This window comes from Haliaeetus albicilla, chromosome 8 (assembly GCF_947461875.1).
Source record: "Haliaeetus albicilla chromosome 8, bHalAlb1.1, whole genome shotgun sequence".
Classification (NCBI taxonomy): Eukaryota; Metazoa; Chordata; class Aves; order Accipitriformes; family Accipitridae; genus Haliaeetus; species Haliaeetus albicilla.
Window position 1 is genome coordinate 26,577,529 of NC_091490.1, and position 18,493 is coordinate 26,596,021.

General features: G+C 36.2%; 1 protein-coding gene across 6 annotated transcripts in view; it reads right to left on the bottom strand.

Annotated features, from left to right (window-relative positions):
* The window catches only part of NTNG1 (netrin G1), a 149,886-nt gene that overhangs the window by 2,596 nt on the left and 128,797 nt on the right, over nucleotides 1–18,493 (bottom strand). For 3 of the 6 annotated variants that reach the window (XM_069789462.1, XM_069789461.1, XM_069789463.1), the window contains exon 6: nucleotides 4,115–4,282. The exons of 1 other annotated variant lie outside the window; for it this stretch is intronic. In XM_069789462.1, the coding sequence (XP_069645563.1) occupies nucleotides 4,115–4,282 (168 nt within the window). Of the gene's footprint in view, nucleotides 1–4,114; nucleotides 4,283–9,468; nucleotides 9,529–11,431; nucleotides 11,498–18,493 lie in introns of all 6 variants that reach the window. 2 more of the 6 variants (XM_069789466.1, XM_069789464.1) reach the window with 2 other exon arrangements.

The window sequence follows — 18,493 nt, forward strand, 5'->3', positions numbered from 1 at the left end:
AGTGTTTATATAAACAGGCATGGAACCAAGATATAAACTGAATGCAGGGAGTAAAATTTGCTTAAAGAGTGTTTATAGAAAACCTTGAAAGACAGAAAGCTTGGAATTACATTAGAAACAGAGGGCCCAATTCTCGTACATTAAAAATAGCTTAGTTGGACATAATGGAGTTACAGAGATCTAAACAAGTGTTTGTGAAAGAAATGTATGGCCTACGATATTGAATGTTATAGATACCTAATTTTATATTTTCCAGAGAACAAGAACCTGATCCTGAAATAGTGAAAGCTTTCCTACTGAACTCTATCATAAAAATACATAAGAATTACCAGGCCCATATTGTGCTGTTCACAATAGTACAATAGAAAAGTAGATAGTGGGAACAAAACCTTAAGCCAGGCCCTTTTACAAAAGTAGTAGATCAAATTGGAACATCAAACAGACCCAGGAACCTTCAGTAACTGAACCTAGCCTCCATCTTTCCCAGTGCACAATTGATACCACAGATATATGACTTACAGAGGTCCACTGAACATCCAAGCTCATTGTCCAACACCATATTGCAGGCTGTGCAACATTCCCAAGACCTGCCAAATACTTAAGACATTAAAAAGCTCAAAAGCCACAATTCCAGTATGCCACAGGGAGTCAGTGAGTATCTCCAATGCCCTTACAACAACAGGGCATTACATAACATTAAATTGACACTCCTAGATCATCCTAGTAAGCAGACCACACACCAGGTTCCAGGGTGGGGAAAAAAACCCTGCAAATCTGAACTGGGAAGGAATTTTCCTCCTAACCTTCATTTGGTGACTGTTTGAAGGATGGGAAGATGACAGTGGTAGTCATCTGTTCACTGAGATTCACTGTATCAATGTGATGCTGCCAACAAAACACAATGAAAATAAGTAAAAAAGAAGGTTGTGAAAATGGGCTGAAGCTTGCAGGCTTGCTGCTTGTCAGTCTGGGTTGACAGTGGCTACAGGATAGCCCTCATGGTTCACTTAAACATATATCATTAGGGTTTCTAAAGGTCTTACAGGTGTTAACTGAAGCTTAAGCCTCAGTGACTGCAAGGCTGGCTTTCTTATAGGTGTGATGATAATTACCATTTCAGTATTTATGTTGTAAGGGAAAGGAAATTTTTTATTACTCTGGGTCTACTTGGTGGTTTCCATGCTATCCATGCTTGCCAGTGTGTGTATTCACTGAAGTAAAGAGTTATCAGGATTTTATCAAGACCTTGTAGAAATAAAAAGCTCTTCAAGTTGTTAAAATCTTTTTCACTGTAAGCATGTCAAGTGAATGATTTTTAACTTTAAAATACCTTGATTTATTTAGAAACTGTAGTTGCTCATATGAGGTAATTTTGCAGTTAACTGACAAATCCACAAATTTTCGATATTTCATTTTAGGAAATAAAATTTATTTTGCTTCTAAAGAAATTAAGGGCATAATGAAATTAGATTTAAGCCCACTGTATAATGTGCTGCATTTGGTTCACTGGTAAAAACCTTCTCAGTATTTAAACTCTTTGTAATTTGTCAGTTTTAAAAATGAAACATTTTACATTTTCTCCATTTAGTTAGCATTGGCTAAGTTTCACAGATTTGTTATCCATGTACTTACCATATATATTTATGAAAACTATGTCAGTAGTTTTGATAAATCAGAGCCAAAGCCCTGTTGGCTGCTATTAAACTAGCTTGTCCAAACATTTTTTACTTTTTCTACATATATGGCTGAAGTGGAAAGAATTAGCCTGGAAAAATGGCTTTCAAATGGGAATAAGACTTGCACGTGTTACTGGATATCTGCTTATTGAAATGTTCATGCCAACATTCCACTCATACTTAAAACCCCAAACACTGCTTTTAAACTCAGAGAAATGAGCGTTTCCAATAGAGCAAGACTCTTTGTGCTTGACCTAGAAGGATGGTGAATCCATCAACTCTCTCAGAGGTGAAAATACTCTACATTTTGCCAGATTAAATCTTAGGAGCCCCAGTTAAGGAAAGCACTTTAAGCACAAACTTCTATTTTCTGAAAAGTGCTTAAGTATCTGCTTCACTTCACTGACTTTAAACAAAGAAGTAGTATGAAAGTCTTCTTAAGTTGGCAAATCAGCGAGGATACATACATTTTGTATGCAGTATGATTACTATGATCCTGAAAACTGTCTTAGTCCAACAAGAGTATTACTTATTTAAAACACGTTACCTAACATGTAGCAAACCAGGGTTTGATCCTATAGTTATCTCACATGCTACAATTCTCATGGGAGCCCAAGAGACTTCTGCTTGCATTAAGGTGGGAAAGTCAGGAAAGTCAGCAAATGCATCACGTTGCTGCTTTTTATTTTGTTTTGTTGGGTGTGGGTTTTTTTTTTTTTTTTTAAAAGACTCTTGTTAAATGAAAGGGTTTTTAATTTTATTTCTGCAGAGTCTGGGCAATTTCAAAGTGCACAGTTGTTTTACTAAGACATTCTAAATATATCACTTGCAAATTAATTTAAGATTTACTTATTTTTGACTCCTGGTTTATTAACTTCCTCGTCTTACATAGCTACAGCTGCTGTCTTAGCATTTCAGTGTACATGGGAAAACAACGTACTGAATGAGCTGATGAAAAATCCCAAATAGAGTATTTTAGTGTCATATTCATTAGGCCTATTTAGGCAGCTGAAATGATACAGCCCTGATGTCACACACCGATAATGTCTGTCATCTACATCAGACAAATATGAGGGACAGTGAGGTTTTTCCAAGCACATTTGATTGGGTTAATCTCCTCAGCACAGTCATACAAAATCATGACTTGCCTACTAAAGTTCTTATTAGCTCAGACTAATTAATGTCACAGGAGATCATGCAATTTCTGAATGTGTTGCCAAGCAAAGTTAAAAGAAGGACACGTGAAATGCAGTGCGTGGATGGATCTAGGTGTTTACCACGAAATAAAATGTAAATCTGTCAAACTGCAGACTGAAACAAATAATAGCAACCTAAATAGTTTCTGGCTTGAATCTCAGCAACGGATTGTAAAGAATATTAAAATATAATTTATTCACCCACAGTCTCTTTTGGCATGAAACTATCTTATAACTACTCTTTCTTTTTGCTTCCTGGAAAATGGAAAGAAAAAAAAATCACCATGAAAATCCAGAACAGGTTCTACCGATGCTTACGTCTATAAGAAACATTATATAATGAAATCTTCCACCTGTTTGTTATTAGAACAGCGCCTTTTGTGGCTACCTGTTAACTACTGGCCGTTGTATGAAGCTTCCTTTATTGACTATGTTCAATCTTCACCTAAAGTATCCTAAGTTTTGCTATATACTGTCTGTGTTGACATGAGAAAAATGCATATTCTTCTAGTGTGATAAAGAACTTATATTTTTTCCTAATATACTTATTATGGTCTGACATGTTCTTTAATTCTGCATTTTGGGTATTTATAGCAGATGCTAGGTCTAAAGCACTGTTTCCACCTAAGAATCCCTTTTCTAAATTGACATCATGTCAAACTGATTTGACAAATTCTGTTCCTAACCACATGGGCATAACTGCAGTTTCTCCTCTAAGGAGAGGGGAGACAATGCTGCATTTACAGCCCTGTGCCTGGGAGCAGAATTAGCTGTAACATGTTTTTATGAAATTTAAGTGAATAAAGGGGGCTAATAAACGCCACTCCCCATGTCCTATTGATGCAGCTGGCAACTTTTGTAGGTCTCCAGGCAAGTATTCAAGAGTCTGTGCTAATAATTCTGAAAGTCAGACTGGGAACAGGTATTTCTGCCTCAACCCTTCAGTTTTCATGTGCGCACCTCTGGCGTGGCTCCCTCCTGCGGAAGGACAGCACAATCAGTTTCTTGGGGGCTTCTGGGGAAAGTCTTCCCAGGACCCTTAGCCAGGGAGGTTCATCATCACATATAGATTCAAAATACCTCCTTGGGGCAACGGAAATCAGGTGAAAAGTCTACACAGATGTTCTTATCCATTGAAAAAGCTCATTCTGGCTCAACTGGCAAGTAAGCAGCAGTGGTCCCTAGCAACTGCCAGTAGCTGAAAAGGCACAGAAGAAAAGCCACAGTTATCCCGGGACTGACCTATGCACACATTTTCATCGTCCAGCTCTGCAGAAGCATTTCTGAAGTAGCCCAGCCTGCATAACTCACAGTGCTGACCTCTAGTGTTGTGCTTACAGCTCACGCAAATGACCGTATTGAGCAGCTCGATGTAACTGCACCGGTTGGAGTGCCCGAAGCATTCACAGTCTTTCAAGGAAGAACAGAAATGTATACAAAACGTATACAGCAGCAGAGTAATAGCACATTACATGCTTAGTAAAGATGAACCATGAATAGAAGTATGAATGAATGGCACATACATGTTAATCAATGTAACATGGACAACAGCAGATGTTTATCTGCAATGAAAGTGCAGTTTGTTTCAGGCAGGTTAGCGTGACCCGACAACCATGGCATGATGTTGAAGGTTGGCTGTTGTTGGCAGACCTGATGGAACTGAAGCATTTGCAGTTGTAAACCTTTCAGGGGTCCTGGAGGCTCAGTTTCCGCTGATAGAAATGCACATCTTTTTGCACATTTGAGACGAGTATAAATCAAGACCCGGGAAAAACTTCCTCATATTGAAAATATTAAATACAGTGGACAAAATAGTCAAACTTAATCCTGCTTAAATCCACAACTGTAAGTAAAATAAAAGCTTTGTTCTGACATAAATGGTGAGTATTCAAAAATACTACTGAACGCGGGGTACTCTAACTGGTAGGCACCTTGGGAACCAGAGTGTTTTGTTTCAAGACCAAACAGATCTCTAGTTTGACCTTTTGGCCAGCACCTCCTAAAGCAGTTAACAGAGAAGAAAAGGAAGGAAGAGAGGTGTTATTTAAGAGCTACTTCTACTGTACTTCTGAGGTAAGCATTAACCTATTTTTATATTCAGAGATGAAAAACAATTGGGCTAGAAAAGATCATGAGAAGTCTGAAATGTGTACTGAATAGAAAGCATGCTTTCTGCAGCCGTCTGAAATGCAGCTGGCATGACAGCCACTTTTTAAAAACCTCTTCATTAACCATAGAATGCCAGTGCCTTTTAGTCTTTAATCACAAGCAATGCTTGGTTTTATGCAGAAAGAAGGCAAAATTAGAAATGTATCAATATCATTATAGAAGGCACAGCTATGCTTTGTGTAGAAAGCTTGTGTAAGTCTGATCACTCAACTCTTGAGATCAGAAGGAATGCAGGAAAGTTTATTAGGATGATCAGAGAAGTACAAAGACTATTTAAAAAGCAAAGACTAGGATAGTTTGGCTTGTTTAGTCCATGGAACTGAAGATGGGGATATCACTGGGCTATAAATACATCAAGGAAATAGCCTTCTGCCATCCAAAGTGAGTATCTTCGCTAATGGACGACACTGGCACAAGAACAAATGGGTGTTTACTGGCCATTGAGAAATTTCAACTGGAAATTAGGAGATGGTGTCTAGCCATTAGGGCACTGAGGTTCTTGAACACTCTTCCAAATTGCAGCAAAACCACTAATGTTTTAGAGATGTACTTTATTAACTGGTGAAAGAGATTATGGTATGATTCCTAAAGTAATGGAGTACTGGATGCCGTAACTTGGAAGGGCTTCAAGGTCTTGAAGTTGACTTAGCCTGTAATTAGATAAAGCTGTAGCAGGGGTGTAAAATGTTTCCATACATGACAGGGATCACGTCCCCTGTGCTGCCTTTCCTATGGTATGCTGCTGATCATGCTGGGGCATCTAACGAGCCCACTGATTGTTGCCATAGGGCATCAGATACAATATTTGTGCCTGTCTGTATTTTTATAAAGAAATAACAACACCAGTACATGTTTATGAGTATGTTATGCACACCTAATACATATATATTTCTTTGGCTGTTGTCTGAGGTAGTGGACTGTAAATAGATTGTATCTTTTCTTATACTGTACAACACTTAGCACAACATATGTTTCAATCTTGAAAGCTGCTGTTCTGCTGCCAGGAAACATTAATTCAATTTACATATACACATTTAGTTAACATATATGCATTCTTGTTCTCTTCAATGTTATACTGCTAAACCAATGTTTTGTCATTCATGCCAATCTGATGATTTTGATGCCTATAACTGCTGGAGTACAGTAAAACATTTGGTGTATCAGTCTCAGTATGTTACCACTTGACATAATTCAGTGGGGAGGAAAAAAGTGTTAACGTTTGTTGTCTTTTGCAGCTGGTCAGTGTGATTCAGCATCTCAGCCAGCCACCCAGCAGCATTTCTCCCTTACTATATCCATCTTGCTTGAGTAAAAACTGCCTGTGTGGGGCAGAGGCAACAGATCTAAAAGTGGAAACTAGCACTGGCAAACAGGAGTCACAGGGAAAATTGTTACAATTGTAAGTTTTTATGTATTTGATTTTTAAAATAAGACAGACTGGTTAGTGATAAGCAATCTGATCCTTCTGAATCTCAGATTCAGAAGCAATTCTGTCTTAGTCTCTTTGTCTGACAAAGGACCTGTCTTCTGCTACCATCAGACAATTTGTTTTGCTGAGATGATACCCTACTGGTATGTTTGTCAGACTTGTGGCTTAACACAATCATACTGTAGGTGAATTTAGAGGAAATTATTTACCTTGTTTTCCGAATCAGTAACAGGCAGCCGAATACTACATTTTTATGTTTCAAAAATATGTAGACTATAAAGAAGTGCCAGTAAATCAGACTATACTACATCATCTTTTGTGTTTAAAGTAGCAGAAAGAAACTGAGACTATTCTGTCAATGAATGACTGCACTACTTCGACTCTGAAATTGTGATATGACCTTCAATAATACTACTACTCCACATAATTAGCCATTACACAAGCATAAGAAACAAAGCTGCACATAAAGTAATTCACTCTGTAACAAAGCTTGCTCCAAGTTATGATTTGGACTGAAGAAACATCTAATAAGTACGAAGGACTTAGTTTAATGTACACACATGCTCCTAAACATATGCAGAAGGACTACCCAAGTTCAGACGTGGCTAATCAATATTAAAAGTAAACAATGAGACCAATTCTTATACTTGGTTGTGTTCCTATGGGTACTGCTCTTTTGTAACAACTGTGCTGTGTGAAAGAAAGCCTTTGTCTCAAAGTTAACTTATAATAAGATACAGGAAAGCTCTAGGAATCTTGATCATCAGATTGATAAATGCTACATGGTATAGAAAAAACCACAGTTAACTCAAAAACAGTCTAACATCTGATCAAAGATTAGCAATGGTGCAAAGGAAAAAAAAAGGCATGGCAGGTAACAATTAAACCCATATTTTGCTAATTTTTGCTTCCCCCCTGCCTCCTCCCAGCTTTTGCTAGTGCAATAATATGAACTTTGCTTACTGCTGTTGGCCTGATCAGTGAATCATTTTTACATCCCTCTGTGTTTATAAAAAAAGCTATGTAAAGGGTTCTCATATGATTGAAATGGAATTATTTCCTCCACTGGCTACAGGAGGTGCTACCCTAAACCAGTCAAACATAGCATGTAGAACTGCATTCAGCATCATGCCAGCTGGGAAGCTAATACCTATCAATGCTGTATGGCCTTTCTAGCTTATCATGTGGTTCATCTTAACCAGCACACCAAGACCAGAAAGTAGGCTGCTTATTAGAGTTGTCAGAAGCACAGCTTAAGGTTTTTAGGTGCATGTCACTGGCTAGCAACCCAACTGCTTTCATGCACTGGCAAAGCCATGCAATCACTGAAAGAGATGGAGGAAAAGCATCAAAATCAGGCTGCAAATGGTTTACTAACAATGAAATGACATGAGCTTACAGTGCTAGAAAATGCTGCTTTCAGTTCTGAGTACCACATGTCAGAAAAGACACAGATAAACTGGAGACAGTTTAAAGCTGAATAACAATAAGAAGTAAATGGTTTGGAAAATAAAACCTCAGAAGAGACGTAAAGATAGCTAGATAGGTTTAATGTGAAGGAAAAAGGGAGAAGAGATATCCATGTTAGATTTGATAATTGTCTTTGGATGATTCAGGAATTGTCAAATCCCTTGCCAACTTACAGAATGATTAACTGTATGAGCCTTTAAAGACTATTTCCAATGCAACGATTCTATTGCAACAATCTTGATCCTGTTGTAGAAAGCACGATAAAATTACCTATTGAAGAAGGCTCATAAAGAGGTTGATCATTTAATTGTTTTGTTTCTATAAATTAAATACTTTTCCCCCCGTTATAATGCTATGCATTTACATCTTTGAGATCACATACTATTGTGCTGTGGGGACGAGGTTCAGCTGAAGCTTCAGCCACGACCAATAAAACATGAAATGTCATCACATTAAACAATGGTAAACACAAATGGAAGGGAAGCATAATTTTTAAACTAAGACAGGTAACGCATGAGACAGCTATCAGCATCATTTTCTAATTAAAAGCACGAAGAGTATTTCAAGAAAGTGCACTCAAAAATCATTAAAATATTTTTCATTTTCCAGTAACTGTGTGTTCCTCCTCTATACAGTAACAAAAGGCAAACAAAGGAGACTTCATCGTAACCTTAGAAATGACCTGCTTCATAACAAACAGTATGGCTCGTTATCATGATCTCATCAAATGGGTCAAACTAAGTTCAAACGTTTGTTAACAACCCTATTCCTTGTTAATATGTATTTCATGAATAATGAGATATTCACAATAGCTACAGATAGACAAAACATCTTTATACATACTCTTTACAGATAAATTGATGAGGAAAAACAATGAGAACAGCTCAGGGTTCAGACTGTGAATGATAGATATGCAAATGAAACAGGTTGCCTGTAAGTCAGAGGGAATATTGGCATCCTTCATTATGCCCATATAATTCCATTATTTTGATAAAACACTGAAACATCAGTTCAAAATGTAATGCCTACACCCTGAATTTGCACACTGTTACGATAAAATGAAGATGTAAGGCACACTTACAATGCATTAAAAGACATAACTATGCATTACACTCCATGGCATTTACAGATACTTCTTGAGGATATGGACAATTGATGCTTTATGTATTGTTTGCCCTCAACTAATCTGCTTATGTATCCTCTTTTACAATTTATGCATATCAGTGAGGAAAACGAGACTCTAACAAACATTTGCTTTCTAGGCAACAATCTGAAAGGTCATATTCAAAATTTAACTCCTTTAAAAACAAATGCCATGTCACTTTATATGCCAGCAGTGACTAAGAAGCATATTTATTTTCTCTGTATGGTTTATGTTCATGCGACTTAATGCTTCTGTTGTTGTTAATGAAGATGCCTCACCAGTAAGCTGATGGGTACACTTCACAGATATTCCAGATTCATACAGTGCAATGTATTCACAACACAGAGCACTATGGAATCACTGTATGAATCCAAGAATTCCTACCTCTCTTGTGGTTTGCAACTTGAACAGAAGAAACAGTTGAGATAGCTAATTTAGGAGCAACTGGATAGGTAATAAAATGAACAGTAAATTAGAAAATGTATCATATAGGAACAAATCAAAAGAATAAAATAAACTTCTTTATTTTCAAACTTAAATTAACAATGGTTATTGTTTTGTAAGGAAAGGGTGAAAGTTAGGGAAAATGAGTTATATACTATCAACTATTGAATCATTTGAGCTGTAATATCCAAGATAAAGAAAGGGAATGTCACTCACATCTACGCACTTTGGCAGTTTGAGGTTATTTGATGATTTCTCCCAATCCATGACCAATGACTATATGGTAACTAGAGTGGTCTGCAAAGGGTTTTATTAAATTTGTATGCATATTCATTCTAGCCTAATAGTATAAGCAAAAAAAACCCCAATAAAATGATATTAGGTATAGGCAGATTTCTGTAATTATTCTCTTCATACACTATCCTTGACTGAAGTATTTAATCTACAATAAGTGTTAAACACTGTAACAATATGCTGCAAAGACAAAAACTGAACAGAAAAGCTTGTAACTTTTTGTGTTCTGTGCTTCCTAACAAAACATCGATACCAAATTTACTAAAATTCTTATTTTTGGGGAAGAAACAGTGAATAATTTTGTGCTGTTCAAGACGTATTTTGCAATGAAGTTAAGTCTGAGATCACAAGCAGTATAATTAAGCTATGAAATCCATTAGAAATGCTAAGTATCATTTCATTGGGAATGTTTTGATTTAAAATTCCTGTGAATAATGTAGGCTAATCCTTACAGAGAGCAGAGATCAATCTGGGGAATTTTTTGTTTGTTTAAGGAACATATGCAAAAGCTTGGAAAATATAACATGGGCTAAATGAAGTTATTGGAATGCCAAGTATCACTTCATCAGGGATATTTAATTTTAAATATATGTGAATAATGTAACTAAAGTACATTGCTAATCCTTATAGAGAGCACAGATCAATTAGTATTTTCTATTTTGTTGGGCACATAGAAACTTGCACATATAACATGGTAGATTTTATACAGATGTGCATATGTTTTGATTTGGTCATTGTGATCAATGGATTTAACTACAGCCCTTCCAATGTAATTCCCCAACAGATTCCCAATACATCTTCTTCAGTTTAGTAGCTATTTTCTAGATCACCTTTTCATTAATTTTATTCTCTATCTGTATGTGTTATATAGCACAGAAAGGACACAGTCAAAGCAAGCCACAGGCCAGATTTCTGCAGGGATTTTTTGGGGAGCAAAGGGCAGTAAATAAGGGGGACAAAAGGATGTTATTTTTTATAATGAACAATCATTTCGATATGTGAAGTATAGCTGAATACAGCTTGAAGTAACAAAGAATCTTACTTTTATTAGTCATCTTAAAAAGTCGTTCTGTCTCTTTCAATGCTAATCATCGTGCCACAGTCTGTGAGTAATTGTTTTGTGTGGCACTCAAATTGTAGAAAACTATGAGTCTATCCTGCAGAGAACTTGCTTGTATTGTGGATGGCACACAAGCTGACAACGCCTCTCAGCTCACTTGGGAAAACAAAGTGGAAACGACATTAAAAATGGGTTTGATGTAGACAATGACAATCTTTTCTCACACAAAAAATCTCAAAACTTACTCAAAATATAGACTGTGCTGTCTAAACAAGTCCAACATTATCTAGGCCTTTCTGTGTATTAGTACTTATAGTTTGTGTGTCTACTTTTCCAGGCTTTTTGCAATGGATGCGCACAATCTGAGTGTTGGAAGACTCCCTTTTCAGGTAAGGTTTGCTTTATGGTTATTTTCTCACAGAATAGCATTACTTAGCACCAGAAGAAAAATGAGTTGGATTCTCATTGTTACTGCTTTTGCCACCATGTGGGACTCCTTGAAAGTAATTTCAATAACTATAGACCACTAGGAATTTTACAGCATCCTACCTTGGTTTGGTTTAGAAACCTCAAGGGAAGAAATATTCGGCCATATCCTATCAAACTTTGGAGGATCTGCATGTATCAGGAAAAATCAGTTTTTGTTATTTACATCTGTGATATTGTTCTAAACAGGCAAGCATATGGACAAAGACATAGGTTACAAACATCCATTACTGGACTAATCTAGGTTGCACTTGAACAGTACATGACTCCACAGTGAATGAGAAAACAAGCAATTGATGATTCCCAAAACACCAAATGGACATAAAATACTGTGCATAACAATTTATCTTCTGTGGTTTAAAATACAATTTTTCGTGATGAGAAGATATCCTAGACCAATATATATGGTTCTAACACCAGGAACAAAACAGTCCTAGACCAATATATATGGTTCTAACACCACGAACAAAACAGGAACATATTCTGTTAAATCTGCTCTGCAAAGATAAAATGACAGTATCAGACAAATACGGATTTCTCACCAAAGACACATACCTTACCATAACATCCTGTTTTAGGGCCTTTTGAGTGAATTATATTTCTGTTATCAGGAGAAATATATTTACCAGTAGAGTGGTCCTTTTCTTTTGCTCTCACACTTGTGTGTGTGGTATCTATTTCCTATCACCTCTGCTGATATATTTTACAGCTTGATTTTTTTTTTTGTAAAAACATTAAATGTCTACATTTCTTAAAAGCCCTACATAATGTATTACTTACATGAAGCATTTTGTCTCTCAGCAAAAGAATTAGCTATGTCTCTTTAGAGCTTCATCTCCTTTGGTCAATGTTTTTTGGGGCTGGGGGAGTGATAACCCTTAGCAGAATGGTGCTGGGTGTTGGAGCTTGAGAGTAGGTGAAGGGGGTGGTGTTGTGGGGGAAAGAAAGAAAAATTTCTTTGGGCCCTGATCTGGGAAATGGTATTTATTTTCTCCTTATTCTTCTGTTATAATCTTTTCTCTGTTTCCATCTGCCTAGCTTTGAACATCAGATTTGGACCATGTTTATATCATTGTCTGCAAGTACTGCAGTGGTGGTGTCCTTTCTGAGCTGAACAGAATTTTCCTTAACAGTCACATCAGTCTACATAGTGGTGATACTAGTGAGGAGGGAGCTATTTCTTCATTTCTGCCTACAAGCAATTCAGTTGGGTAGTGATTAGATTGCCGTTGTCACAACTTTGCCAGCATCAAGGGTCTAGGCTTACAGGTCTTTTTGAAGAAGGTATGTTTCACTGTTATGTCCATCTTAGTGGAAGACCTGCAGGGAAGCTACAACAAAAAGACTGGGGCTTTTCAAACATGTGATGTGGAAGGAGGACATCCCATAGTATCTTCTGACCCATTTGTCAAGGGTGAAGAGAAATTGGCTGGGTGGGACTGGCTGTCACAAAAGTCCTCCCACATAGAGAACAATTCAAGGAATGGATGATGACCTGCACTGTGCCATGTTAGGTAGTCTTCTTCAATTGAATCAGTCAAGTTGTGATATAATCACATCATTACATCATATTCTTGCATTTTTGTGCTTTTTCCTTATCAATCAAGAAAATGGAGGAAAGAAAAACTGAGTCAGTTTGGTAGATTCTCAAACAGTCTATGTATTGATTAAAAATAACCTGCCTCTACTGGTCAGATCCACCAATTCACACACATAGGAAGTGCAAACACAATAGTCAGAGTGTATGATAAAAGGCATCTAAAAGCCATACTTACTGAGGTGGTGTGATAATCCTAGCCCACTGAAAGACTCTAATTCCATGCACCTGAGAGACCACCTTCCTCTTCCTCCTCCTGAAACACTGACTGACCGGTTATAGTAAAGAAGTTTCAAGCACACACAGACAAATTACTTGCACAATTAATTCGCTGTTGAAATTCTGGTAGATTTAGGAACACTTAGGCTTGACCTAAAGATTTTAAAGGGACTGGGCATTAGTCCAGTCTTTTAGCTGTTGTGCAACAGCAGGGTTGTTGCAGAAAACCTGTAACATTTCAGACTAGAGCTTCCAATATCCTACTTCTGTTGTTGAATACCGTATGGCACACCTACTACAAAAATTCATATGCATAATGGTCTTCAACTGCAACGGCCTAGGTGTTACCGGAAGTAAAAGTAATAGCATCAAAGCTTTGTAATGCCGTAGGACTAACCCTCTGGAGTATCCATCATTTAATAAACTGTAGGTCCTATATAGGGAATCAGATATTTTATACAATCTGATTCATATAATCAGTAATATTTCATATATAATCTTATTCTGATGATTTCCCCAAGTAATCTCTTGTCTTGTCCAAATAAAATCATTACTTTTATGACAGAAAAATCAGTGTTACTTATTTCTTAGTAAACTATAAATGCTATAGATCCGTGCTCATTTTAGCAAACTTACTTGAAATGGAGGTTGTGACTTACTGCAAAATAATTAAAAATTCCCTGACCTTTTAAATTAGATTACATTGAGCTGAGTTTCTTAATGGGTGCCCAAAACAATAAAGAGCGTATTTACAGTGCCTGAAGATTACCAATTACGTATTATTGCTAGTGATTATTACTAGTTATTAGTGATAATTACAACCATCTTAGAAGGGACTTCTGGAGGTCATTTGTTTCCAGCCTTTGCTCATAGCAGGGTCAACTTCAAAGTTAGATGAGGTTGTTCAGGGTCATATCCAGCCGAGACCAGCTGCTGTCTTCAGTGTCTCTAGGCTGCTTGGTAATGTGGTTAATGTTCCAAGAGACTTAATGCTTCTATTATGTGCTTTTTTATTTATATTATGTGCTTTTTTATTTTTTTTTTTAAATCTTTGATAAAAGGAATATTTTTTTCTTATATCCTTATTAATGGAATATATTATCACCAAGATTACAAGTTTCTTGATGAAGGCCGGCCTTCTTATCTTTGAAATTTTCTATTGTTTGTTTGTTTGTTTTTTTAAATGGAGGTGACTTTAAATGCTTTAAGTAAAAAGTATGTGAGACATTCAAGTCAAAGAATGTTGACTGTTATTCCCACAAGTATATTGGAGCAGATGAGTCATCCTTTGAACAGGCACTGGGAAGATTCATTTAGCAGCTAGTTAATCTTTTATAGCAACTTGTGAAAATATTTCTAGTCCTCAGTGATTACCACTAAGGGTTTTATTTATAGACAAGTTGACTAGATAAACCAAGCTTTTCCAGAACAGTTCCATGTATGGACACTGCATTCTGTAATTAAAGTAATTATTTGCCAGAATAATTAATGAATTTTGGTGTAGGTATTCTATAAAATATGCTATGTTAATGTACTGTAATATATTCTATGACAGTTATTTTGGGCAAACAAGGCTACAGAAATGTGAAAAAGTTTCTGAAAGTATGTCTTAGTGTTATGATTTAAAACTGAAGCTATTGTAGGCACCTTTAAGAGTAGAGGTATGTTAGCTATATGACTGAGCAGAAAATCAGATATGACCTTTTAAATTTGCATTAGAAATTTCTGCATTTCTAGTTACTATTGTTTCAAAGCCAATTATACGCAGAAAATAACTGCTGGGAAAAAAAAATCTTACTTTCATGAAGTAAGGAGAAACTGATTGCATTATATTTATTAGGTGTTTGATCATTTACTTTTTTTTTTCCTTCCAGTCCTTTTTTTGGATATTCCGTATCGGAATTGCCTATGATATTAAGCAAAGAAAATCTGTCTCAAATATTCACTGGAACTGCCGTCTGCACCATGGGCTACATCAGATCGGGGAAATAATGAACAGGTAGTTTCAGCCTGATTCCAACCAGAGAGCTGCACATGAGAAAAACCTGTCATGGTGTTGGCAGAAATTAATCAGCTCTTTGTTGGTTTCTCACTCCAACTAAGTACTGAGCTGGCAGGAAAATTAAAATGTATTCCCACTGGGAGGGGCTATCCTTCCTCAGGGTTGAAGAGCGGAGGTGATGGAGCGTATGAAGACTACACTGCTGCCTGGGCATCTGCGCTCTACGGCAGACTAGTGTATTTTCACCTCCTAAACTGTTTCTGCTGACCCAGTCCACAAACAATGCATTTGCTGAAAATTACTACTAATAAATCAGTAAGTCTTAAATAATGTTCAGATGGCATAAATAATTAGAACATAAATAATGTTCTAATGGCAGACAGGGAGCACTTGTGTTGACAACATCATTACTTATTTAATTTATAATAACAATAAGGAACCCTAGTGAGAGACTCTGATTTAACAGGTTTTTAACTTTCCTTCAACTTCTATTTAAAACACAAAAAAGCATTAAAAAAATTGTCAATGTAAGCTTAATGATTCTAGTAGAAGTCCATGTTTCTAGTCATAGAAAACTGGCCTTGCCACTGTCTGTTTTAAACCACGAGTAGTTGAGAGTCAAGTATCTATTCTAATGTATACATGTCTGCTGAACACAGTGGAGTTACATGTATAACAGTGGTTTCAGGTGTTAATGTTAGACAAAAAATTAGGAGTCATAAGAAATAATGCTCACTGAAATCAATGGTGGGTTTAGTAACTGCTGGAATAATTGGGTCTGTTTATATCAGATCATATTCCATCACTTCTTGCAAAGATCACACTATCATTATTACAGCATTTCTATCTCTTTAGGTCTGTTTGAAGTTATGATAACCTATCTCACATAAAATTTGCCTTTCAGCACTTTTATAACACTACAAAATCTAACTCATCAAGAGAGAAGAAATGCTGAAAAGTTGGTGTTTTTTTTTTTTTAAAGTCACCCCTTTATTAACTTTAAAAAAAAAATACTTGGCCAATGTTAGGCAATCTTTTTTGGAGCAATGTAGGAAGTTTCATACCTGTTCCTTTGAAGAAAGGAGAATTCTGCATAAATGTGAAGATGTGGTTGTTTTATGGCAGCTCCTCAGCCATAACAGCTTTTATAACTGTTGGAAGAATTTAAACGCAATTAGTGCTTTACGTGTCTAATTGTTGTCTTAGAGTAAAAGAAAGTGATCTTTTTAGAGGCTTTTAAAAAAGAAATCCGATGATCCAGCTCTGGAAACTTTTAGATATCAGAAAAAAATCCACTGATTTTAACAAATGTGTTGGCTAGTTCTCAAACTAATGAGGTTTGAGGGAGTATTCTTTAGTTGTAAGTATTTCCACTAAAATATTTGCAGAAGTGCACAATGAATTCAAGTATTTTTGGAAGGAAATATTTAGGTACTTTCTCATGACAAAAAAAGTAAATTACTGTGTTGATAGTTTGCAGGGGTTGTTCCATTTTATTTTGATTGGTTCTTCTTTTTCCTACAAAGATGCTGAAATTGGCTGGTCAACTAGGATTATTGTACAGTAATTCACAACTGATGAACAGTAAATCAAGATCTTTTTTTAAAAATCAGAATGCTGATTTGGAAACCTCATTCTTCCCTTATATTCTATGAAATAAACTGATTACGCGTCTAAGGGACAGAAGGAAAAAGAGGAGAGGGGGAATTATAGAAGTGCATTTTTTCCCAGCAATTTCTCCCCACGCTTTATAGATAATCAGATTTTTAAATATCTTTGTAGATCATGTCTGCTCTCTCTAAACTTCCTTGAGTAACTGCAGCTAAACTTGTATATTGCAAGTGCAATGTGTTTTGCATGGGTACCATGGTACATATTGAAATGTTGATATTTTATTTTCTATAGTGACCTGTCGCTTGATTGTTTATTAACGGTTAAAACAAAGGTAACTGTGAACTAAGTAATGTCCTGCATATTACAGCAAGTCAAAAAAGCATTGAAAAGACTGATACACTGTTTTTAACTAACCCAAGATGATGAAGGTAAACTGGGATGAATAATGAGAAAAAATACTAAACTGTCAGTGGCCACATCTACTAGACTGGTGAGCATGGCTCTTCTTATCTGTTAAAATTGGTGGATCTGGCAAAACAAAAACTGAAACAAAGGCTTGCCCAAATCCCACCCCAACAATGTGTTGGTGCTCCCTGGAGCAGTGTTGGTAGTTTCTGACTCTGTGCTAGAAACCGCTCCGCAAAGAGAGGGTTTCTGCTCGCCGCTGGGGTCAGCGCAGGTGCTCTGCTTACTGAACTTCAAGGGTGAAATCCTAGTTATACAGAAGAAAACTGGCTTTGTTATGAATCCTACCAGGTAAATAAACTACTCATAATGTCTTTTATTTGGAATGTTAAATTTCTTTCAGACCCAGTGCTCAAATGAGTTCATTATACCACATAGGCTATCAGTATTTTCTTTCAGCCCAGTAATATTTTAATATAATGGAAAAGCTAATTGTTAAAGTGAAAAATTCTGGGTGCTTTGAAGTATTAAAGGAGGGAAAACGAATACTGTTACTGGCTTGATATTATAATCAGTTGTGTGGATAAGGTGATTGCCTTAGACTAGGAGCCTGATTAACAGTATTATTTATTAAAAAGTCAGATTTGGATAAAATTGAATTGAAATGAGAACATTTTGCCAATATGTCCAAAATAATATATACAGTCTGAAGACAATATTTAAATGTCCTAAGGAGATAAACATCTTAATGGTGTCTCAACAGTACAGCTCTCTCTGTAAAACTTGACCTCAAATAATAATAGAAAAGTAATGTACAACCTAGTTATGCATGTTTATACCCTACTGACATATGCGGGTGTTGTGTATATAATCTAGTCCAGCGCTTGGCATTGTATTGGCTTTGATCCCATGACTCTAAATTTAAAGACAGAACTTCTCAGTTACCACAAGGGGGCAAAATCAGGTCCAAAATTCGTTGTGTTGTTATAAAAAAGAAAAAAAAAATCCACTAGTGTTTGCTCTCACAACCTTTTAAGACATATATTTATCACATTAAAATTTCACAATGAATATGTAAAACAAATAAAGCTACGCTCATCCTGACACTATTTTAGTTCCAGAAAAATACCTTCTAGATCTTTCAAGGTTAAGAAAACAATAAAATAAAACGAGTGCCCATTCAGTCTTTTTTTTTTTACTTTTGTGTCTTGCATTTGTTATTGTTAAAAAAAAAAAAAGTTCTCTTAATTCGAAATTGGCTATAAAGAAGAACAAAACCATACAGAAC